Below are 25,725 nucleotides of genomic sequence, written 5' to 3'. Positions count from 1 at the left end.
AGAGGGAGGGATGGAGGCAGAGTCGCGCAGAGAGGGGCAGTGGCTGTGGTGCTGGAATGCTTGTTGATGGTTTGGAGAGGGCCGCAGGTAAGGGTAACAGATAGGTCAGACAACATGCCTGGAAGGATATATGGGCTGGCTGGTGGACTGGGCCTTTCCTAGTGTCTTGTCCTTCTTTTCTTTTTTCCTTTTATTTTTTCCTTCCTCCATGCTGCTGCCTGCTGCTCTGAAGTTTCTTAAAATGATATATGGCATTGCCTTGCCTCACTTTATGATCTAGGCATCGCCTAGGTGATTGGAAGGGTGGTTCTCCTTGTCTCACCGCCTTAAGAACCTTGGTTCTGCTTCTATATTGGAAATTGAACTAGTCGTCTTTTGGTCTTTGATGACAATGCTTCCTACTGACATGACTTGTCTTCAGGTTTGTGCCTTCAAATGTTCAACATTGATTTTTCGCTTGGGAATATTATTGTCAACTTCAGCTCAGGGAAACCACAGATTGACAACAAATGGTATGCTTCTCACGGTCATGTTAGACCGTCTTATAGTCTCATATATATATATATATATACTGTATTTATATATTACACCTGGGTGCATTCAATATATAGAATGCACCCAGGCCGAACCTACGCGCCAGGAGCACCTGGTCCGAGCCAAACCGCCCCACCCAGGTCGAACCGACGCTTTGTCTTCGTCCCTCCCGCACGCTCTCGACAGAACCTTTTCACTTCAGACTCAAGTTTACAATTAGAGGATACCCCTAGTTGCAATCAACAAGCAACAAACATTGCAACTGGAGCAACAACAGAGACTCAAGTTTGCAATTAGCGGATACCCCTAGTTGCAATCAACAAGCAACAAACATTGCAACTGGAGTAACAACACACCATGCAATGGTAATCAAGGAGTAAAAACAGAGACTCAAGTTTGCAATTAGAGGATACCCCTAGTTGCAATCAACAAGCAACAAACGTCGCAACAGAAAATCAACAAACCCCGCAGTTGTAATCATTAGTTGGAACGCGGGGACAGGGAGGCGCGCGGCGGGGGGAGGGGGTGGGGCAGGGAGGCGCGCGTACAGGAGGGCCGAGGGCATGCTCTTATGGGGAGGCGTGCTTGGGGTGTTAGGTGCTCTGGTCGGACAGGGAGTCTTGAGGTCTATGCATCCACAAACTAAAATACACATGGGTGCATTTTAGTGCCCCCTATAATTCTCAGCAGAATGGCAAAGTTGAGCGTATGTTTCACACCATCGACATCATTGTCAGTACCATTGTCCATGCTTTCATGCTGCCGGCTTACCAGGCTGAGGCACTTGCTATGTGCTTAACTGGCGGCCCTCCTCTTCTGTCGGCAACAAAACTGTGTATTGGTTTCTTCGTCTTGTGTTATCCTACCTTAGTGCCACGACTCCCCATAAACTTGCAACTTGTTCCGCACCTTGTGTGTTTCTCGGGTATCCCTCTTCCCAGAAGGGTTACCGGTGCCTCCATATCTCTACGCGGCGTATGATCATTTCCCGACGTCATGTTCGGCAAGTCAGTGTTTTCGCCTTATCTGTTGCGGCTTCACTTGACTTTTGTTGCAGGATGCTTTTGCTGCTGCGTCGATCGCTCCACCTTAAGGAGTAGAACAACCACCCTCTTCTTCGGTTGCTCCCTTGTCTTTGAAAGTCCGCTAGCCATTGCTCGATAACCCAGCTATCATCATGACGCCTTGTTGTTCAACCCAATGGACATCTTGCCCCGACTATTGCTTCGGGCGGGTCTGGCCAGTTCGGTGTCGTCTACCAGGAGCAAGTCGTTTATCAGTTCGACATGAAGAATGCTTTTCATCATGGCAATCTTGTGGAGATTGTCTACTGCTAGCAGCCATCTGGCTTCGTCAACCCGTAGACCCTTAACTCAGTTTGCCTCTTGCAGAAGTCACTATATGGTCTCAATTAGACTCCTGGAGCGTGGCATTAGTGGTTTACCATCTACATCTTCAAGCATGGCTTCCTCATAGCGAAGTTTGACGGTTTCTCTTTATTTATAAAGATTGAGGTGATGTCGCATATCTGTTTCTCTACGTCGATGACATTGTACCGACGACGTCCTCTACTGCTCTAATGCGGCGCATCACTGATTGTTTCAACTCTGAGTTTGCCATGATAGACCTTGGTGCTCTCCACTTTTCGGCATCTTCCTGACATGCTTCGTTTACGGCTTGCTCCTGTCACAGCGACGGTACACCGTCAATCTACTCCAGTGGGCTGACATGACTGAGTGTCACCCCATAGAGACTCCAATTGACTTTGGTCCAAGTGGTCTGTGACTGACGGTGACCTTGTTGCTGACCCCTCGGAGTACTAAAGTCTGGCTGGCTGATAGGGTTCCTTGCCCTATCAGAGTGTTGGCGCAGGGAATAGGGGTGAAGGGATCAGAATGTTGGTGCAGGGAATAGGGGTGAAGGGCTGGTTGGCGACTGCTGGCAGGTTGTGGCAGGCGCTTGGACGCCGTGGTCGCAGGTTGAAGGAGGAAAACTGGAGGCGCAGGTGAGCCTCCCAGCTCCCTGAGGGAAGCTGGCAACAAGATTGGTTGCTAATTGCTTCCTTTATTCCTTCTTTCCTTGGCATTATATAGCCAATGCTAACTAATACATCTTACAACCACTATCCAGATCTAACAACCTCTTGATAAGATAAGGGAGCTAAACAACCTCTATCTAGATCTAACAACCTCCTGATAAGATAAGAGAACTACTAACCGACTAACTCTCATCTGTTCTTATCCACCCATGGTGGTTATCTCTTATCTAATAATAACTAAGCTCCCTGGGCTCTGCGCCTCTGGTAATGGAGGCCGGACATAACACTGACACTCTGCAGTACCTCACACTGACTTGGCCTGACCTCGCCTACTCCGTTCAACAAGTCTAGTGCATGGCTCACAAGAGCGAAATCTTGCCTGATCAAGCGCATACTACGCTATTTGAAGGGCACCCTTGAAGTTGGTCTCCACTTAGGCACTGGTGGTACTCATCCATCACTGCCTACTCTGATGCCGACTGGACAGGTTGCCCAAACTCCTGGCATCTTCGGGCGTCTGCATCTTCCTCAGTGATAACTTTGCCTCCTGCTCTTCAAAGTGGCAGACTATAATATCCTGTTCCACTGTAGGGACCAAGTATCAGACTGTTGCATATGCAATTGCTGATTGCTGCTGGCTGCAACATTTGCTTCATGAGCTCGTCCCGATTCATTCGAGGACAAAACTGTCTATTGTGACAACATTAGTGCAGTCTATATGACCATCAATCCAGTTCATCATCGTCGCACGAAGCACATTGAGATTGACATCCACTTTATCATTGAGAACGTTGCTTTAGGGCAGGTTCAAGTACTACATGTCTCGTGTGCACATAAGTTCATCTTCATAGTCATCATGACTACTGCATGTACATTTGTTTAGTGACTTTTGGTCCAGTCTCTGTGTCCAGTTTCCTCTTGCTGTGACTGTGGGCAGGTATTAGAGATATGTATAGTCTAAATACATGTATATACTTGTACTCTATGTTGTATCTTGACTATATGTATGAAAGTCACCCCTCCTTTAACGGGTATGTGGTGTTCCCTAATTCTGTACTGTAATTACTTTACAACGTTCTTCATTATACCCAGTGGTGAAGGCAGCAGGGTCCCTTTCACCAGGTCATGGGTTCGATCCCTGGCCCTGCACAAAATAATCCCCTCGTCGTTTCTTGTCTGCTCTTGGGTTTACAAATCGGTTGTGCTCTACCCTTAGGCCTAGATGGGCCTTTGCGGCGTGGGCACCTTGACCCGACCCGTTAGTGATGGGAAGACAGGGTTCTAGGGTTTCTCGGTCGGGACTGTTGCTGCGGCCTTTTATTAATATAATACTGCGACCGAGTTTTTTATGTTTAAAAAAACTTTACAATGTTCTTTCTAAGTCATTTGTATTTTCTGTAGGACTTCCTCAGCAGTTATGGTGTATCGTGAGGCAGTTTCAGCTGGGCTACTACCCTCAAGTGATGTTTTATCTCAAGTGTTGGGATGTCTGAGGCTTCCTCATGGCAGTTCTCTGAAGAGTACTTTCATTGAAAACATGGGAGTAAGTTGTGACATTCCACAATACCCAAATATAAATTCACTTTTCGAAGGATTCGGTGAATATGACATTCGAGCTTTTTCTATATTGGAGGTAATTATGTTATCTTTTATTAAAGAATGGCTCTGTTTCAACATATGTAGGTATTAATCAAAGTTGCATGGCTTCTTGTCACAGGAGGCTGCTTCATTAGGAGCAGTTGCAAGCATTTCCATAAAAGAAACCCGGATTGTTATTGATGCTAGAAAGTTAAAGATCTTCACAGCCGAGGTACTATTGCTGATTGGAACATGCCACATAAGCGAATCTGTATCCAAATGCAATTCAAGGACACATCAACATGTCCTGTTTCTTGTTTCTGTATTTTAGGATATTTTCTGAGTTAAGAGTGATTCTGGTGGAGCCACAGGGCAGGGAGCAATTTGGAAGTCATTGTGGTGGTGATTGAATGAGTGGGTCTTTTTAGCTCCCAGCTAGGGATGAAAATGGTTGAGAACAGTACAATAATACAGAATTGAGACTTCCTGTTTCTATCAAAATACCTAATAAACATAGCTCAAAAAACGGTTGTGCTAAAATAAAAAATGTCCACTTTCATATTTTGATAAAAACAGAAACAGTCGTAAATGGTGTCATAATACGCAAAAGGGTATGAGATTTCCTCGTACCGCTTTCACCCCTCAGTCTCGCAGTGTAAATGGAGAAGCAATCCATGTCACATCTACACTAGAATCTAGTTGTGCTTTACTCGGTTTTCTGCCTAGGAGTAATTTACAATACAAATTTAGAGCTGGGAGCGTTCTCAAACAGCTCCTTTGATGTTAGCTACTGTAGGTACACTTCTATATTTTTCTTTGTGGTGATTTCTGCTGTACTGGTCATGCCCGTTGTCTAGACCCTTCTATTTCTTAATATTGATACACTGATACACAACTCTCCTTTGTGTTCAGAAAAAAGGTCCACTTCTAGATTTTAGGGCCTTCTTGCTACCCTAAAGTCATCTTTCACAACAATCTGGTTTATAGAGACACTGATGTTCAGGAACCTAAAATATAAAAGCAAGCCCCTGTATGAAAATTATGGTTCTGTTGCATGCTGCTCATGGCATGGAGATTTGGCTAAAGTTGCTGGACCAATCATGTAGAAGACAGAAGTACATGTGTTTGTGTTTCCAGTTTTGAGTATGCGGACCAATCATGTAGAGGAATTGTGGTGTTGCCAGCTATTTATGCAGCTGACAGCATTTCATATATATATATACATATATTATATATATACATATATTATTTTGCAGGTATCTCTTCTTAGAACCTTAAGATCTTTGAAGCATCGATTGGCTGCAGGTGAATGCTAGATTTTATTTAAAAAAATTATATTAGTGTGTTTATCCTACTATTTTCCATTGAATCAAAGAAACAAAGTATACATGCTTTGCAGTACCGACACAGGACAAATGGACATGGTGTGAGAAACAATAAATATGGAGGGTCAATGGATTATTTGTGCTTCTGTACATTTTGTTTAGATTGTAAACTATATAAATACAGAATATTGGCCATTTGCTGATAAGGCGAGCTGACAAATATATTCTGGACATTTTTTCTGAGTATAACTACTGAGTATTATTTAGTCAATTGAATGCCTCACAGGCTAGAACCCCAATAAGAAAATGGAGAATTTTGTACTCATGTACCATTCTACATTAGGTTTTCTGTTTTAATATTTCTTAATAATGATGCAGGTTCAAGGTTACCAAACGTGACAATCTTGTTACCTACAGAAAAGAAACAAGTTGACATTGATGAAAAGGAGAAAACACTTAAACTTGCTGGAAGGTGAAATCATATCTATTATTATATGGATGTTTCTGCTAGACATATTTATATTTGATGGCTAAACTTTTGGAAATTAATCTTGCTTTAATTTTTTTTTAAAATGCTAGAGTAAAATTCACAAGTAGTTCCCAGACTTGTACGATGGTGTCATCCGGGCCTCAAACACTTGAATTTTATATTTGATCTCCCATGTTTTAAAGCGGCATCTGAGTTCCTAACTCTCAAATGATATGTAGGCCTACAAACTTGTACGGCGATGTCATCTTTGTCTCAAAACTTATGAATTTGTTTTTGGCTTTAGCATTGGTCCAGATGTGCTTTGACCTGCTATATGCGCTGATTTGGCATATAGTCAGTACATGGAGCGTATCACACCCCGTTTGTACCAATAACTTGATGACACAGGTGTATAAGTTCAATCTCCTAAATATCAGAATTTGAGAGTTGGAGCCCAAATGACACCATTATACAAGTTCATGGACTCAAATACCAAAAATTCGAGTCTGGGATCTAGATGACTTTGCCGTATAAGTTTAGCAAACACTCTGTTAATTTTACTGAAAACATTATATCTCAGTTATCCATTTAAATGACCTGATAGCATTTTGAAGAGATTGATTTGGGTTACATTTGTACAGAATTGGTCAAGCAGTTGGCTCTCTCCTGAGGCGATTAGGAATTTCATACCAGGGGGAGGAATCTCATGGGAGGATGAGGATCAATGGCCTCACGATAAGGAGGTGGTTCAATCCAAAACTGAATAGCAAATCCTCTGCTGCCGGCCCAGCTGACTTGCTTCCACTACCTTCGCGGTTAGCCAAAGGGATTGCTGGTCAGCAACGCGATATTAGAAACCTTTCACTCGAGTAGTAGACTAGTACTACACGGCTATCCTGGAAGCGATCTCAGTAACCCGTGTGATAAGAAGCGTAGTATAGTAAGATGTGCAAACGTGTGAAGAGTTTGTTCGGTAGAAGGAAATACATAATCCATCAATCTGTAATGACAGTAGTCGAAGGAAAGATATGCACGATGCATCAAACTTTTGTAATCATGTCAGGTAAAGGGATTTTCCCCTGAACATAATATACATATAGAGTTACATATTTGGACGCCTGCTCATCCTTGTATGCATCTTTGATAAGCTATGCTAGATCTTAAGATTGACAGGTCAGCACACGTGTCTCAATATTTATGAGCAAGCCGCATATAATTAAATGAATAACATTGTTTCTTCGTGAAATAAAGTTAGGAAAATGCCAATGTTTATGACAAGTTTATATTTATTGTGGACATGTTTCATCACAAGGAAACCTAATCAACTGAGTTATGAACTTATGATCAGTTTATGTATGAAGGAACAGATTTTCTAGTACCAAGCATTTTTAGCTCCCAAATGTGCTTCATAGCACTTAAACAAACTTCTTAGCTGTTTCAAGGATATCCCGAGCATTGTTGGATGGAGGATCAGGTATACCTTTCCTTCGATTGGAGATAACAGGAATTGGTCATGATTTCTTCCTATCCAAACATGGTACATTAGATTTCTTGTTCACATTATCTGTGAAATTGTAAATTTCTATATTCTTTATTATAGTATATACAATTCTAATTAATACTCCAAGAACTGTACTTCCTCTATTTCAAAATGTGTGTATATGGATCCTTTGATTGATAAATTGGTCCGTGCTTGAAGAAGGGGTATGGACGTATGTGTAGTAAACGGTGACGCCTAAGAGGGGGTGAATTAAGACTTCTAAAAACTTCTTTCTAAACTAGACTACAATTAAATCACTAGAGCAAAACCTATGCAAATAAACAATCCAGAATATACAAACTATGTTTTGTCTAAGTGTTGCTATCTTCACCGCAAAGCCTAAGTTTTAATCCTAAGTAATCTAACTAGAAAGGCGAGATTGAGACTTAAATACTTAATATAAATGCGGAAGGTAAAGAGCAAGGTAGAGATACAAACTCTCGTAGATGACGCCGATATTTTTACCGAGGTATCCGGAACCACGCAAGGTTCCGACTAATCCTCGTTGTCGTTGGTGCCCCTACACGAAGGGTAGCCCAAACGAGGGCCAAGCACCTCGGTCGAGTAACTTCGTATTGAGCCGCGGGCCTTCTCCACGCGCAATTGGTGCTCGTCTAGTGTAAGGTAAGTAGGTAATGGTTGTCCAGTTCTATCTAGGTTTCGTCCTACAGTTAACATTCCTCTGATACCACTTCTGTCACACTCGGGTTTTAGGGGTCCAAAGCCCCGGCGCGAACATAATCACCAGGTGTGCTAGGACCAAGTCTCACACATATGATGAATCATGACAGAGGATCAAATGTCACATCTTTACTATATAATAAGAGTTCTATACAAAATAAATAAATAAATACATTATAAAGAGACAACGGTCCAGCAACCCAAAGTTGACTGGGAGACGACGACCTAGACCACTCACAAACTCATCACAACATCCTCCATGCGCCTCATCCTGCGGTACCTGTTCTTGACCTGTGGGGGGGTGTGAGACAACAAGAGTGAGCTCACATACGTTCATAGCTCAACAAGTTGTGGGGAAATAATGTGCATGAACTCGCCAAAGGTGGGAGTTCATGTGAAGTGTAAGGCTTACCAAATAGGATGGTTAGAGCTGAGCATTGCCTTTAAAGTTGGTCAAAATTTTATTAGCAATTACTAAGTATAAGTAAATACCAACCCAATTAAGTAGTAGAACAAAATAATAACAACATCACCTGCGATGCAATGCATATGACAAATTGAATTTAGTTCCATAAATTAATCATGTGAGGGTCCGAGCTGCTCATGACCGTGAGCACGGCTAGTATACCAGTTTTACACTCTGCAGAGGTTGCGCATCTTTACCCACAAGTCATGTTACCCATTTGCCACGGGGTTGTACGAGCCCCATACACCTCTACCAAGGAAGCGAGGCAGGGTAACACTATGAGGCCTTTACAAAGTTCCACTAGCTTCAGAAAACCCGCTACAGTTTATAGGAAGCTCCAATGCAGGGATCCCTCGCCTGACCGCCATCGCAGCAAAATCAACCAAGGACCTCCCTACACCGACCACTCCCCTACTGCCCTTGCCCCTTTCGGGTAAGGTAGTCCTCCACTAGCTTTCCTAATTAATCAGCCAAGGGCGTCCCATTAAACCCTTGTGGTAGCACTGTTTTCCCGGGTGGTCGCTCCATGTTCCAATTAACATAATGATCTTATCATGAACAGTAAATAACAACTGATAACAAAAGTGTAATTATTAATAATGTATCTCCATACCCAAAACCACATATAGCACTAGAGAGTACTACCCAAAAAGTTCAGTGGTAAATAAGGCATAAAGATAGTCAAACTAGGGTGACCTATTGGGTCCCATCAAAATTAACCTTTGCAGATCATTATGATTAATCAGAACATGAGTAGGTAAAAATAAGTGATCAAGGGCACAACTTGCCTGGGACTTGAGATTCCAGGTACCAGGATGATCTTCAGATGACTCGTGACCTCACTGCTAGTCGTAGCACTACAGACAAACATTGTCTAGGCAAAATTAACATCACACCAAACATGAGAAAAAACTGCATAATAATAATCTACACGTTGCTACGAGATCGTGGAAACAAGAACCACTAAATTCGGAGCTACAGTTATTAAGTTATGAATTTTCGGAATTATTTAGTGCTTAGAATAGATTAATCCTAATGAACAATTTTAATTCTAGTTTCATGGCTAAAAAGTGTTACTAGTTGGTAGACAATATTAATACAAGATTATTGCAACTGGAATGGGTTAAAAGGGAGTAAAAATGGAATTTCTATGAATTAAATAAGTTCTGGATATATTTTTATACATAAAAAACCATTTCCTAAATTATTTTCCTGAATTTCCTAGGCTTCTAGACTGGGCGCACGAATAAACAAAAGGTCAGGGCTACTCTGCAAAGGTTCCCAGACACAGGCTAACCCCCATATGGACGGCGGGTTGATTCACAAAAGAGCTGGGGCTCTTTAGCAAAAGATCCCGACCGAAGGGGTATAGGTGAATGCGAACCGCACAGATTAGATCCAACGGTGCAGAATGGATTTGGGCGCTTATAAACTGGCGCACGCGATTAACCACACGATCCAGATCCTACGCATAGGATGAGACCGAGTGAAACGTTACCTCGGCCATGTGATCCGAGCCGATCGCAGGGAGATCGACGGCCACCAATCAAGTGGTATTCTAACCTAATCCGGACCGATCATCCTGAGATCAACGGTAACGACACGTTCTTCTTCCCATCGCCCACGCTTAGACCCGAGGCGGTGCCGCCCGATTACTCCAGCGAGCCCGCCGGGGCTGGGCACCATGGTGTCCAACTGAGACATTGAACCAGTGCAATTCCACTAGGAGGCTATGACGAACACAATGGGTGGCTTCCTACCGGTTGCCGCGCAACAGAGTAGGCTGCCCACGCAGGTGGCTCCGCGGCGGCGCCCAACACCCCGGCGAGCAATCGACCGCACACTAGTGCCCGAAACACCGAATAGATCCGTGCTACCTACAACAGATGTTAAGACGAATCGAGGGGAAACACATTACCGGTGGTGGCAGCACAACGACGACACAGGTAGATGGGGGGTGTGGCGGCGGGTCCTAGCTCCATCGTCACAGCACATCGGCAATCTTCTTTGTGGACAGCTCCTATGGACAAAGCGATGGACAAGCTTCGGCTTTTATAGCCCCCAGGCTACTGGACCCCAACCGCACATGTTTTTGCCCGGCGTCGCGATCCCAGGCGGACTCTGTGCGAGTTTGTTGCGGGCGCTCGCGGTTCGTTACGAAGAAGACGCAGCAGACACCCCGGGTCCACGGCACAGGGAGGCTTACAAGTGGGATCTGCCCGTCGGTGTGAGAGACGGAAGCGCACGGTGGCGCGCGGCCGAGAGGCTGAGCAGTGGCCCCACTGCCCAGTGAGAACGACCGAGCGCGAGCTGGGATTCCTGGGCCGCGCAAGAGAAAAAGGTGAGGTGGGCCGAAAGCAGGGAATCGGCCCAAGCGCAGGAAATTCTCCCATTTTCTTTTCTATTCCTTTATCTTTTCTATTTTAATTTCAGATATCAAATTTAAATTCAAATCCCTGTTTAAACTTTCAGATTTCACTTTCAATATATAATTCTAATGTAAATGTGAATCCTATTTCCATTATTATTTATTCTTTAATTAGAAATGGCTTGATTAGGATTTCCTTTCTTATTTTCTATTTTATATTTTTATTTATGAGTTGAGGCCAATTTATGATTTTCTTTATTCCAATAAAATGCATCACAAAAATAACATGAGCATGGGATGCACTTTTCTTTCTTTATTTATTTGTTATTTGCATAATTTAATGCCATTAGTTGGGTATGCAAAGAGAACTAAAAAGGAATTCAAGGAATCCCCAAAACACCCACTTATTTATTTATCTATTCATTATATATATATTTTTTTCTTACACCAATTTTAGGGCTTTACACACTGTTATCCCAGGTGGTCACTCAACGAATAGGTCCTCACGGAGAGGTACTCAGGAAACAGCCTGAGTCCCCTAAAGTATCACAAGATCATCATTGAGATAACATCATCATATCATAAATGTTCATATCATGTTCGTTGATTAAGGTAAAACAATAGCATAAAGCTAACCATAATAACCCTAAATGTAAACAAGGATAAGGTAAATACATACTAGTAAATACTTAGGTTTCAATAAAGTAATACGGGACAATGAATTATAAAGTAAGTAAGACATAATAGGTCAGAGAACACTTGCCTTCACCAGGTTGTTGCTCAGGAAGATCTTCGGCAACACACTCAGGAACCACGGGCTGCTCATTGTCTAAATAAAGTGATCATGCATTCAACACATTTGGATAAAGACAAATGAACAATACACCAAACATATACAAACAAGTGGACACAAGCTCTAAAGAATAGTATAAACACAAAAGGTAAAACTTGGGTTCTAGGGTGGACTAGCACACTTAGAAGTTTGTGATTCTCTAAGTATTATCTATCTCCATAAATTACATAATTTAATTGCACTTATTTTAATGAGACACAAAAATTATACCAGGGATAGATTCATACATTACATGTTATTAATCTCACAAATTTAATCATCTAATTACCATTGGGGTTATCCTTTTTATTTTTTCTTATTAATCTCTACTACTCTTAAGAATGCAGCGTAGGCGTCCACATGGTGCGCGTTCTGCCTCCGACATCCTCCCCCTCGCTCCGCTCCGTGAAGCCGTGATCGAAGCCGCCATCAACGCCCTCCTCTCCCTCCGCTCAGGTCCCCTCCGCGTAATCGGATCCGATTCCGCGGCAGCCGGCATTCCCAGCCCTCCGAAATCCCATTTCCCTCTCCCATACCACGCGCCGCGCCCGCCTGATTCTGCCCGCCAGCCATGCCCGCAGATCTCGCTTCGACGCCCTGATTCCGTCATACGAAAGATCACCGCCCCGCCTTCCATCGTCGCCCCCATGCCATGCTCCCCTTCCATCCTCGCTCACTTTCAGCTGCCCCCATTCTCAGTTGAAGGAGCCGTCCAAGAACCGGGAACCCCATCCCATCACCGGGTCAGGAGCAGTCGTGTCGCGCCATCGTGCGCCTGCGCCTCAAACCTGACTTTGGGCGACGCCGACGGGGACCACCCTCCCTCCGCATCGAAGCCGATGAGCCTCTGGTGGTGGTGTCCGCGGTTGATTGACCGATTGAGCCACCGAACGGTGAGGCGAGCCTACACGTGCGGGGATGGTGGGAGGCGCTACCACCAATCGAGCGGCATTAGCCCCGACCTGAAGCACACCTGGCTTGAATCCAAAGGATATCGTGCCCCCGCCCCGCATCGCGCGATGCTCGTTGCTGAGCTCCCGATGACCGCCCGATGGTGTCGGACCCCGCACCGCCGTCGGCACCGCGCTACTCGGCGTACTCGCTGCCGTCGACCCACCTCCCCGGAGAGGACATCCTCTTCTGCATCGACGTCGACCTCGAGGTCCACGTCAAGATGAAGTCCGCTGCCGTAGCGTCCTCGGATCCACGTCCACCGCGTCGCCGCAGACCGTAGGAGGTCGCCGCCGCCGAGCAAGCTGCTATCACCAACGAGAGCGAGGCCGCCACGCTCCGCAGCGAGGTCGAGCGCCTCGAGGGTCTCCTCGCCGCGGAGAAGGCTAGCCATGAGGAGGAGATGCGCAGGGGTGCACGGCTCGGGGACCAGCTGCAGACCGCGTACCAGGAGAAGGCCGCCCTCGAGGAGGAGATCGAGACCCTGAAGGGTTCCGCCACTGCCGAGGGCAAGGGCGTGGAAGAGGGATGTGATTCTGTTGCTGCTAGGGCCGGGACGCCTAAGGATCAGGGCGTGGTGCCTCCCGCACTGGTCCGCGGCTGCTGGAGCAGCTGCCACGGCTGGCATCGCAGTGGTCTTGTTTAACCTCAAGAGGTAATCTGGTGGTCCGATGCGCGGAAGTTTTGATATGCTGCTATGGCCTATATGAGAATGGGTTAACCGTTTTGTTAGTGTCACTGGAGTCGTAGTAGTAGTATCTTTATTATCAGCTGGATAATAGACTAGAGGAACATGTATGACAAGTACCTTTACTTTCTGAAGTTTTCAATGGTAATAAGAGTCGTGAACACAAACATAAGGTATAATTGGTCACTGTCAACTCTGAGATTGATTCTCTGCCTGATCCTAAAGACCAGGTATCCTTCTCAATATGTTATTTTTTCATTCATTTCCAAATCATAAGTCAGTAGTTACATTGCTCTGTTTCTGGTGTTCGGGATATTTTAAGGTCTCATTGTCATGATACTCTGTCCAATTTTTATGAGCATTTCTGGTTTCTCCACTATGGTAGAAATCTAGAATGCATCACTGTATTATTGAATCCCAATTCCTAAAACCGATGCAGTCACATTTTCAAAGCAATGAATATCATATGCAATTATTAGCTCTTTTATTGGTTCTGTGGGCTTCAGAATAAACATGCCGTTTGATTTATCCTTAAATAGAGCTAAACTGAATTGAAATTAAATATTGTCACCTCGTTTGAGCTGAATAGATTGATAACATGAAGTTCATCTTGAACATGCTTAGTATTATTATGCATCTGATGGTATGGTATTGTCTCTGATAGATCCATTTGCTGAGGCTAATGCTGAGGAGTCTGGTGTTGATCTTGGAACGAAGGATTATGTGCATATGCGCATCTAAGAGCGCAACGATAGAAAGAGTCTAACTACAGTCCAGGGTCTGAACAAAGAATTCAGCTATAACAAGAACCTTTGATCTGAAGAAGGAATTCTGCTACAATGGTATTGTAGTTCAGGACCCAGAGCTAGGCCTGGTAAGATGCGAGAATAACGTGTTTCAAGCTCACAAAATGGTATCTGCTGGTTGGTGGGTATACTGATCTGTTTATCCGTTGCAGGTCATTCAGCTCCAAAGTGACCAGCGCAAGAACGGCCTCATGTAAAACTACTATATCCATCAGTTCTCTTTCGACCGGCACTCAAGCGGGAGACAGCTAGGCCCTAACTGACAAGCCCCAAGGTGGCCAGGCAATGACGCAAGGTCGTGTCAACACAACCTACATAACGGCGACTGGACAGCTTCAAGGTGGCTAGCGGGCTAGGTAAGGGTGCAATGCGCAAGGCAGATCGATGGTGGCCAACCCTGCCCTTTGCCGGCTAGAAGCAGCAGGAGAAATCTCCAGTCCAAGGGCCAAGACCACGCTCTAGGGGCCAAGGCAACACCTGCAGCAGCCTGCAACTGCAATCCTTCACTGTAGGAGGCTTCAGGTTTTGGGTATGGAATTCGAAATGCTCTTCCCTCTCTTTTGTTGGTATTATTCTATTTTCTTTATTCTAAGTTATTGTGCTGTTAATATATCAAAGTTTATAACAGGACTTACCAACTAACTGTATGAAAATATGATGATAAATCCCTGCGGTTTGATCACTGACGCTTCAGTAAGTTCTCCAATTTCAAGGGAGAAGTCTCAAGGTTTAGACCCCAATATGCGAGGAAGGTTTGATGGTTTTACAGGAATTCTTCTTGCATTTGATTCATGCTTATTAAGAGGTCTATTTTTGCACTTTTGCAGACAAAGTTATCTATTCATCTCCAAATTTTGATCCTAAAGTTTTCCTTTCGTGGGTCCACAAAGACACGAGCGCTGCTGACTTAGATGCTGGCGCTCTCACCTTGAAAACTTATCTCAAAGGGAGAACACAGCAGAAAAAACAGTAGTCAAGGAGAACTTCGATTGTTTTGTCTCGTGCAAAACTACAATAGATGGTATTTGTGTAGTTGTTAGATACATCCATATTGCAAATAAATGTTCATGATCCTGAGTTTATGGACAATGTTTTGCATCCCCTTGTAACATAGTTTTTTTGCAGACATTGAGTCGAAATTGAGACAGATAGAGGAAGATCCTGAAGGTGCAGGTACTGCTCACTTGTATCCTGAAGGTGCAGGTACTGCTCACTTGTATTCAGTGACACTAACAGAGGGTATTATATGCAAAGGCTGGCACTCGTGACATGGGCATTGGGAAGGATGGGGTCTTGCCATGGAAGCTTCCTGGTGATCTTAAATTCTTTAAAGAGTTTACACTAATTACATCTGATCCTGTCAAAAAGAATGCAGTTATAATGGGAAGGAAAACATGGGAGAGCATTCCAGTTAAGTCAAGGCCATTGCCTGGTCGTTTGAATGTCATACTTACTCGATCTGGTACTTTTGATTTTGCAACAGTAGAGAATGTTGTTATCTGTGCAAGTATGGAGTCTGCCTTAAAACTGCTAGCATCAACTCCATATTGCTTATCAATTGAGAAAGTGTTTGTTATAGGAGGCGGGCAGGTACTGAGGTGAGTTATTACCTTTTGGAACAACATATTGTACATGTATTCTGTTGCTGCATGTCATGTGTTGCAATGCTATTCACCCTTCTGGAATATTTTTGTGTAGAGAATATCTTAAAGGACCTGCATGTGAGGCTATCCATCTAACTGACATTCAGTCGAGCATTGAGTGTGACACTTTCATCCCTCCGGTTGACTTCTCAGTGTTCCAGCCATGGTATTCATCTTTCCCGGTGATAGAGAGCAACATTAGGCATTCGTTTGTGTCTTTTGTTCGTGTTAGAAAGTCAGTGGCAGAAACTCATGAGTCAAATGGCAAGGAATCAACCGAGGTTGATACCAAGAATGACAAATTTGAAAAAGAGAATTTCTCTTTTCTCCCCAAGATGGTATATGACCGCCATGAGGAGTACCAATATCTCAATCTTGTTGAAGATATTATAAGATCTGGTGCTCAGAAAAACGACAGGACAGGAACTGGAACATTGTCAAAATTTGGGTGTCAGGTATTTCTCCTTAACTTCGAATATTCAATTTGATCAACCAGGAAAAAATAATTTCTTTTTTATTTTCTTATTAGATGCGGTTCAACTTAAGGAAAAAATTTCCTCTGATGACAACAAAGGTACGCAAACATATATGTTGTAGTTTTCAGATTTAACAGTGAGTCAAAATTTGCAGTAGGAATGTGCTGCAAATTGTTTAGTTTTCTTATGATATATAAGAAGAAACAAAAGCAAATCAGTGTTTACAAAGTTGTATGTCTTCAATGTTTTGTGCTTGTTAATTCAAATGCATGTTTATTAAATTTGCACTGACCTTTTATTTCCTTTTGTTATGTTATTTGCAATCAAGTTGATACTGGTTTAATTTTCTTCCTTTATGACTCCCATACTCTCTTTTCTGAATTCTCAGTTTTTGTTGGATCATCTACTATAGTTTAGTTATTATTTATCTGACATAGCTATACACTTATTGATATGTTATTAAGATAGACATTGTGTGAGACCATGAATACATTTGATCGTATAGTTCATTGTGTTAATAGTGCTCTTATGCGCCGCATTTATTGTTATCTGGACACAGATATGTTGATCCAGTGCAACATTCTTTTCAAACATTATACCACTCTGTAACTCTTCTTTTATATAACATTCTTACCTGTACAACATTCCCTCAACATGTGAACAGAGAGCCTTAAGGCCACCATACGTTAAATGAGTCCAATCCAAAGTCCAAAATAAAGTTTGAAGAACTATTATATGTTACCATATATTTAGCTACCAATTCTTTATTAATGGAACAACATGTGCTCTTTAACAGAGGGTATTTTGGCGTGGTGTTGTCGAAGAACTCCTTTGGTTCATCAGTGGCTCAACAAATGCAAAGGTGTGCAGTGATAGCTAGGCCGACCGGAAGGTGTCGTTGTGTCGTGTTCATGAGCGTACGTATTTGTTGGTGTCTGATGGTTGCCGCAGTCATTTCCTAATAGTAACTTGTGTTGGGGTTTGCAGCTGCAAAAAGAAAAAAAAGCTTCCGAACAGGCCCCGGGGGCTGCAATTGCTCATGCTCCTTAGCGCAAAACAAACTAAAGTAGTGTTCGTCTCTCTCTATTTTATTGAAAATTGAACTAGAAGCCCCACAAACATGACAAACACGACATACATGGAATTCCTTCATATGCTCATCGAGATTCATGAAATATAGGAGTTTTAGGAACATTTTTGTCTATCTTCTGCAAAAGAAATGCCAATGCACATACTGGTGTAAACCACAAGAGCACATGCCCTTAAGGCAATAAACTACCTTCAGCTGCTCATTATGTAAGATCTTTAATTTACATGTATATTCCTCCGTAAGGAAGAATCTATTGCACATGATGTGGAATTGTGGATCCCATAATATTTATATAAGGTCAACCCAACATCTCATTGGTTCATACTATATTTTATGGGCTCTATCTGCGATTAAGTGTTTTCTTGTGATTTAGTTGTTTTATGTATTTTGTCATATTTTATACATGCCTTTAGGTGGTATTACCAAAGGCTCACGAAGGATGAGACTACTAGAAAATTTTGTTGAGAATGAAGGATGAGGCTACTAGAAAAATTTATATCTGTATTCAGTAATACTGTGTAACTTACTCGGTTGTAGATGATAGATGCCAAAAACAAGGACGCAATGCATGCTGCTAATGTTCAATTTTGTTGTATTCTATTCTTGTGTAAACTTGCTAGCTAATATTTACATTCTAACTGTTGCATATCTCACCCGTTTCTTTTCATGTTTCTCCTCCAGATGTACCATTAACATTTTATCGAATATTTTGTTTGCCGTTGCAACGCACGGGCAACTAACTAGTAAATAAATTATTTCCTAAACTAACCTATAGTCTAGGCATAAAATTAGAATGGGCAGACAATTAATTATCATAATTTTAACAGATAGAGAATAATCCCATGAACATTTTGCAATTTGAATCACTCAATTTGGAGTTCATATGCAAAAGATATGAAATGAACAAGTTTTGGAATTTAAAACCCTAAATTAGGTCTAAATCTGTGATTAAATAAAAGCCTAGGGTTCTTTCTGCAAGAATACAAGGGCCTGCACGTGAAATTGAGGGACGACGGGTTGATTTTCAGAAATCCAGGGGTCTCTTTAACAAAATCACACACGATGGGGTATCGGGCTCTCTCGGCCATCAGATCTCAGATCAACGGTCGAGAACAGATCCCGCGGGCGCACGCGCACGGCTAACCAGTTGGTCAGGGCGGGCAGTGACTTAGGGTTAACGGGGCTGACAGACCGGGCCCAGTGGCAGGGGCGCGGGTGAGGGGGTAATCCGAGCGGTCAGATCTCAAGCAGGCGATCGGGATTAGGATTGGTCTTTTTAGATCCGAGCCATACGATCTCAGACGAACGCCTTGGTTCTAACAGCCAGCTCGGGCAAGGTCCCCTGGCCGCCAGTGGTGGCGCCGCTCGTGTCCACGGCGGAGGCCCACCGGAGACGAGGGCGCGAGCGCGCTGGGGCCCCCATTGCACCGGGAAGGGCTCAGGGAGGTTCAGGGGGGGACGTAGCGAACATGGTCATGGGCATAGCAACGACGCAGAGGCGCCAGAGGACAACCGTCCGCGGCGGGGCGGCTCGACGGTGGCGCAACTACATTTCGGCGAGCAATCACGCCTAGCCAAGAATAGAGAAATGGCAATTTAGGGGCGGGGAAGGTTGGTTACCTTGAGAGGAGGTTCCGGGATCCTTGAACGACGACAGGGACACGAGGAGGGCTTGGGTCAACGACGGCAGCTCTCCGGCTATGTGCGGAAGCTCTAGTGAGCACGGACATAGAGAACCAGAGGTGGAGAGAGTAAATTGAGGCATGTCTCGAGTTGCAGACACCGAGGCGGAACTCACTGAGGCAAAGGGCATGGCGAGGCCTAAACGATGGCGGCGGAACATGCGCGCGGACACGGTGAGCGGCGGTGGTCCTCTGAGGTCGGGGAAGAGAAACGCACAAGCGAGGGCGGGCTGGGAGCTGTCTATGAGTGGAGGAAATGGCAGAGCGCGCGGGAGGGAGGTTTGAGTAGGGGTCGGGCTCGTGGGTAGTGCTCAGGAATCGTGCGGATGTGGGCGCGACCATGGCGGGCACGCGGACTAGAGGTTAGAGGAGGGAGGGGGAGCTGACAAGCGGGGCCCGCAAGACGGTGACACAAGCGTGCGGCTGTTGCAACGGACGGGCGGAGGCACCGACATGCAGGGCCCATATGGCAGAGAGAGGAGGAGAGAGTGAGAGCGCGCGAGTGTGAGCGCGGTGCAGACAGGCGGGGGTCTCCTGTTAGTGAGGGCGGGCGCGCGCGCAGCTGGACTGGGCCGGCTGGGTTGAAATGCGGTTTTCCATTTTCTCCGAATTTCCAATTGCTTTTCTTTTTATTTTCTCTAGTGAACTCAATTCAAATTCGAACAAAAATTCAAATTCAAATAATTCAAACATGTGTTTCAAATCAAAAAATAATTTAGGCTGAGCATGATGCAACAATTCATGACTCACTTAGTTTTGACAAAATAAATAATTAATCCTCAACCTAATTAACCTAACTCTAAACAAAAATAGGAGAGAAGGAGTCTAGAGGGAGAAAGACAAGAGGTAACACCTGAATTTGGTAGGCATTTATAGAAGAAATTTTACACCCCCAAATTTAGGGTGTTACAAACCTATCCCTCTTAAAAAGAATCTCGCCCTCGAGATTCAGGGTTGGCTAGCAAAGAGTTCAGGGTACTTGTCTTTTAGATCATCTTCTCTTTCCCAGGTTGCTTCTTCCTCTGAGTGATGGCCCCATTTGACTTTGCACATTTGGACGGTGCTTCTTCGAGTGACTCTGTCTGCGTTCTCCAGAATCTAAGTTGGTTTCTCAATATAAGTTAAATCTTCTTGAACCTCAAGGTCCTAGGTTGGCAATTGCTCCTCTGGCACTCGCAAGCATTTCTTCAACTGAGAAACATGGAACACATCATGCACAGCTGACAGACTTTCTGGTAAGCTGAGTTAGTATGCCACTTCTCCTTGTCTTGCTTGAATCTGGTACGACCCGATGTATCAAGGTGCTAGCTTGCCCTTGACTCTGAACCTTTTGATTCCCCTGATGGGTGACACCTTCAAGTATACATAGTCTCCCACTTCAAAACTCAATTCTCTTCTTCTAGTGTAGGCATAGCTTCACTGCCTGGACTTCGCTGTCTTCAGATTCTCTCGAACCATTCTGATGTTCTCTTCGGCATCAAGCAAAATATCTGGACCGAACACCTGCCTTTCGCCGGGCTGATCCCAATGCAACGGAGTTCTATAGTTCCTCTCATAGAGCATTTGGAATGGTGATATCTTCAGACTGGCCTGATAGCTGTTGTTGTAAGAGAATTCTGCATACAGTAGCCTTTTGTCCCAACCTAACTTGTCTTGCAATGCACAAGCTCTCAACATATCTTAAAGAATCTGGTTGGTTCACTTAGTTTGACCATCTGTCTACGGGTGATAAGCTAAACTGAACTTCAAATGTGTTCCCAAAGCTTCGTGTAACTGCTGCAAAAAATGAGAAGTGAATTGGGTACCTTTGTCTGATACTATCTTCTTTGGAACACCATGCAAGCATACGATCCGAGACATATATAGTTCTGCCAACACTGCACTATTATAGGTGGTCTTGACTGGTATGAAATGGGCTGACTATGTCAAGTGATCCACTACTACCCAGATGGAGTCATAACCAGCACAAGTGTGAGGCAGACCGATTATAAAGTCCATCACAATCTCATCCCATTTCCATTGAGGAATCTGCAACGGCTGCAACAAACCTGCGGGTCTCTGATGCTCTGCCTTGATCCTCTGACAACTGTGGCATATAGCCACATACTCTGCTATCTCCCTTTTCATATCGTACCACCAGAATCTTTTCTTCAGGTCTTGGTACATCTTTTCACTGCCAGGGTGTATGGAATAAGCTGTCTCATGAGATTCCTTGAGAATCAGTTCCCGGATCGATTTGATGTCGAGAACGCACAATCTAACGTTGAACCATACCACTCCTTCTGCGTTTCACAGAAATCTTTGCCTTTCCCATCTATGATCAGCTGTCGAATCTCATTGATTTTCTCGTCATCTTTCTGGCCCTTCCTGATATCTTGCTCTAGAGTGGGTTCCAACTCAATTGTCACTCCTTGAGTGTGGTTTAGAAATCTGAGACTCAGCCTGTCGAATTCCTTTGCTAGCTCATATGGCATCGGGTGAGTGTCCATCATGTTGACTTGGCTCTTTCTGCTCAAAGCATCTGCAACCACATTAGCCTTGCTAGGGTGATAATGTATCACCAGCTCATAGTTTTTGATTAGTTCCAGCCATCTTCGCTGCCTCATGTTTAACTCTGACTGGGTGAATATGTATTTGAGACTCTTGTGATCTATGTAGATATCACACTTCTGCCCATACAAATAGTGCCTCCAAGTCCTGAGTGCATGAACTATTGCTGTTAACTCCAGATCATGAGTGGGATAATTCTTCTCATGAATCTTCAACTGCTGGAACGAGTACGCCACTACTCTCCCTTCTTGCATTAACACGCATCCCAGTCCAGTGTACCAAGCATCATAATACACTGAGAATGGCTTGTGAATATCAGGCAGAATCAATACCGGTGTTGTTGTCAACTTCTTCTTCAACGTCTCAAAGGACTCTTGGCACGCTGGGTCCACTTGAACTCAACTTTCTTTGCCAGCAAGGCTGTCATTGGCCTTGCAATCTTGGAGAAACCTTCAATGAAACCCTGATAGTAGCCGTCCATTCCAATGAAACTCTTGATTCCCCAGACATCTTTCGGTGCTTTCCAATCCAGAATAGCTGCTACCTTTTTCGGATCCACAACTAATCCATCTCAGTTTATAATATGGCCTAAGAACAGGACTTCATTGATCCAGAATTCGCACTTGCTCAGCTTGGCATACAACTGACAATCTCGTAGCCTCTGCAATACTTTCCTCAAGTGCTCTTCATGCTCTTGCTCATTCTGGGAATATATGAGGATATCATCAATGAATACCACTACGAACTTGTCAAGGTAGTCCATGACACACTATTCATCAAGTACATGAAATAAGTTGGCGCATTTGTCAATCCGAATGACATGATGGTGAACTCATATAGTCCTTAATTGGTGATAAATGCGGTCTTTGGTATATTCGAAGGTCGAATCCTGAGCTGATGGTAGCCTGACCTCAGATCTATCTTCGAGAACACATTGGCTCCTCTCAACTGATCGAACAGATCCTCAATTCTGGGCATGGGGTACTTGTTCTTGATTGTGACTTCATTCAAAGATCTGTAATCAATGGACAATCTCTTTGTCCCATTTTTCTTCTCCACAAATAACATTGGGCGGCCCAAGGCGAGGTACTTGGTCTGATGTAGCCTTTCTCTAACAACTCATCAATCTGCTTCTTGAGTTCCACCAATTCTGGTTTGGACACTCGATAGGCTCTCTTGGAAATAAGGGCGGTGCCAGGTATAAGCTCTATGACAAATTCAACTTTCCTTTTAGGTGGCATACCTGGTAAATCCTCGGGAAACACATCCAGGAATTATGATACTACTTTGGTAGCTTCTGATGGCTCGATTTCCTTAATATGGGCAGTGACCTGATGACAAACACTTCCTCTCCTGACGAGGACACTAACTTCACAGTCCTCTTGTCACAGCTAAGGCTTGCTCGAAATTTGGTTAGCCAATTCATCCCTAGGATGACATCTATGGTTGCATCCCGAGTTTTGAACTCTTGCACTAGGGAAAAATCTATATGTTTGGGTCCTCCCACCAAATTAACTAACCCTCATAGGTGGATACATGGGTGCTACTGGTAAATTTGTGTTTCTACCCATGATGCAGTTACAAAAGAATGCGTTGCTCCAGTATCAAATAACACATTTGCAGAATGGGATTCGACTGAGAATGTACCTAGTGCCACTCCTGGGGTCCCCTGGACTGTGTCGGCCTCCATGTGGTTCACCTTTCCATACTGGGCATGAGGCTGCCCACAGTTGTTGCCTCCTTGCTGAGGTGCATTCTATTTGGTAGGGGCATTAGGGGTTGGCTGCTACTGAGCTGCTTTATTTGGGCAATGATTCGCCAAGTGGCCTTATTCCCCACAATGGAAACACCCGCGACATCCTCCTTGCACTAGAGCTACTTGGTTGTTTTGGTTGATTGCTTTGGTAGGAAGGCGAGGTGCCTGGTTGTTCTGGCGGTACTGTTGCTGCTGAGGGAACTATCTCTGGTACTGCTGCTGGTGCTGACGCTGATGTTGATGCTGGTGGCCTTGCTTGAACTGCTGAGGTGAGTTGCCTGAGTAACGGGGACGACTACTACTCCCGGCCTGAGATCCACCAATCTTATGTTTCCTATCCTCCATCTCCCGACGCTTCCTCTCGGTCATGATTGCTCCATCGATCAAATGCTGGAAGGTACGAAAGGTGTGGTTCATCAGCTGATAGTGAAGGGGATCAACCAAAGCTCTTACAAAATTGTGCTGCCTCTTGCATCTGTATTGACATCCTTAGGTGCATAACGTGATAGCTGTAGAAATTTGTCCCTGTACTGACTTATAGACAGGGGCCCTTGCTTCAATGCTAGGAATTCCTCCTTCCTTACTATCATCAGGCCTTCAGGCACATGGTAATGACGGAAGTTTTCCCTGAACTCCACCCAGGTGATGGCTTCAGGGTCTGCATGGGTGGCGAGGTAGGACTCCCACCAAGACTGTGCTGCTCCCCTTAGCAGGCAGGGACCATACAACACATTCTCATGATCGTTGAACTCAGTAGTGTGCAACTCAGATCCACGGTACACAACCAATCCTCGGTGTCCATGGGATCAGCAGAATGGGCAAATACAGGGGATGACCCCTCATGAACTTCGCTCGCTTGTCCCTGGGCATCTGTGGCATCTAAACTTGCATCTGCGGTTGAGGTGGGGGTTGCTGCTGCTGCACCTGCTGCATTGCTGCTAGGGTCTGACCAATTGATTGGACTACTTGGGTTTGCATCAGGAACACCTGTTCAATGGTCATCGGGGGTGGCGGTGGCCACTGCTTCTGAGGTGCATCTTCCTGGGGTGCCTGCTGCTCTTGCTGAGCACGCCTTCCACCTCTACGCCTGTTCTGAAACATCTGTAGAAAGCATACACACATCAGATCTAACTCTACAGTCTTTCAGCATAAGAAAAGGTATATGGAAATCTTCACAATACTGCACAAATGATCATCTTCATTGACTCTCGACACAGCCAACACAACTTCTCAGATAAAGAGGAAAGTGGAAATAAAAGGTTGCCCAATTAAATAATTGACTTTATTAATAACTACACCAAGTGGCAGGGGATACCCACACCTTGGTGACAATCATTATAAAGATCCAACTTCATTATGAGTTCATCATGACAAACATAGATAAACATGATAAGAAAACTAACTTTAACTAAGACTGACTAAGACTAAGACACCAAATTAAGCATTATTATAGACTCCAACTCTGTCGATCTATGGCTCCAAATCTATCTAGGTCCTACAGTCAGGGGTGCCATAAGCATAACGACCATGGGGCGGCGAGCGGTAAGGGTGCTGAATCTGGACGGGAGCGAGGGAACCACCATCCTGATAGTGGCGCGCTGCGCGCTCAGCACGTAGTTCTGTAATTTTCGCCCGAGCCTTGCCCAACTCATCATGGGTGTGGTCTAGCTCGGTGTTGAGCACGACGACCAGGTTGACCATGCTGTTCAGCCTAGGATTGCCCTCACCAACGGGCGAGACAATTACACCTGCAGCACTGTCGGTCGAACGACGAGGGTAGTACTTCAGGTCGAGGCTGTCAAACTGCCACCATCGTCATCGTCTCCGTCTTCGTTAGGGTCTCCTTCAATAGCCGGGATGCCCTGTGGTGTAGGGGCATCTCTAGCTGAGGTGTAGGGGAAGGCTGCCTCTCAGACTGCACCTCTTGCTGAGGCGAGGGGGAAGAGTCCTGCTACTCCTGCTCCCGGCGTCGTCTCTCCTGCTCCTCGTGCAGGCGATGATGCAGTCTCTCTAGGTGGCTAGACTGACCTATCACCGTGCAGCGCAGTGGGTGCTCTACAAGGCGAGAGGGCAAAGAGGGGATCACTAACTTACGTGCAGTGCATCTAAGACGGGCCATATACAAAAGACATCGTAAGCACAAGAGTGAGAGCAGAACTATATGACCAGCAAATAAACCAAAAGTAAAGTGAGATAAATTTTTTCTGAGATGAGTATATAGATAGTAATATAACATAGAATTGGTCAAGATG

The 25,725-nt window shown here is 44.5% G+C and overlaps 2 protein-coding genes and 1 pseudogene across 3 annotated transcripts in view; all 3 read left to right on the top strand.

The window, feature by feature from the left end:
* LOC103638582 (pentatricopeptide repeat-containing protein MRL1, chloroplastic) overlaps positions 1–7,063 on the top strand; it is a 47,191-nt gene extending 40,128 nt beyond the window's left edge. For both annotated transcript variants that reach the window (XM_008661455.3, XM_008661462.3), the window contains exons 14-19: positions 422–512; positions 3,974–4,205; positions 4,290–4,382; positions 5,407–5,455; positions 5,854–5,947; positions 6,586–7,063. In XM_008661455.3, the coding sequence (XP_008659677.1) occupies positions 422–512; positions 3,974–4,205; positions 4,290–4,382; positions 5,407–5,455; positions 5,854–5,947; positions 6,586–6,817 (791 nt within the window). In that variant the 3' untranslated portion in view covers positions 6,818–7,063. The remainder of the gene's footprint in view (positions 1–421; positions 513–3,973; positions 4,206–4,289; positions 4,383–5,406; positions 5,456–5,853; positions 5,948–6,585) is intronic.
* A 5,819-nt stretch (positions 7,064–12,882) lies between these two features.
* On the top strand, positions 12,883–13,456 carry LOC109941388 (uncharacterized; annotated as a pseudogene).
* A 2,080-nt stretch (positions 13,457–15,536) lies between these two features.
* On the top strand, positions 15,537–23,733 carry LOC103644908 (bifunctional dihydrofolate reductase-thymidylate synthase-like). Its single transcript, XM_020542213.1, has 4 exons — positions 15,537–15,874; positions 15,975–16,374; positions 16,449–16,493; positions 23,626–23,733. Exons 1-4 carry the CDS (start codon positions 15,546–15,548, stop codon positions 23,731–23,733), a joined length of 882 nt encoding a protein of 293 aa, XP_020397802.1. The 5' UTR covers positions 15,537–15,545.
* The last annotated feature ends 1,992 nt before the right edge of the window (positions 23,734–25,725 follow it).

The sequence above is a fragment of the Zea mays genome, chromosome 1, assembly GCF_902167145.1.
Source record: "Zea mays cultivar B73 chromosome 1, Zm-B73-REFERENCE-NAM-5.0, whole genome shotgun sequence".
Classification (NCBI taxonomy): domain Eukaryota; kingdom Viridiplantae; phylum Streptophyta; class Magnoliopsida; order Poales; family Poaceae; genus Zea; species Zea mays.
The sequence above is the reverse complement of the archived record's forward strand: the minus strand, read 5'-3'. Positions and strand labels throughout refer to the sequence as shown.

Coding starts and splice junctions, on each gene's coding strand:
- LOC103644908 (XM_020542213.1), top strand. CDS start 15,546: ATGGGCATTGGGAAGGATGGGGTCTTGCCATGGAAGCTTCCTGGTGAT. Junction 15,875..15,974: donor GGAGGCGGGCAGGTACTGAG/GTGAGTTATTAC, acceptor ATTTTTGTGTAG/AGAATATCTTAAAGGACCTG. Junction 16,375..16,448: donor TGTCAAAATTTGGGTGTCAG/GTATTTCTCCTT, acceptor TTTTCTTATTAG/ATGCGGTTCAACTTAAGGAA.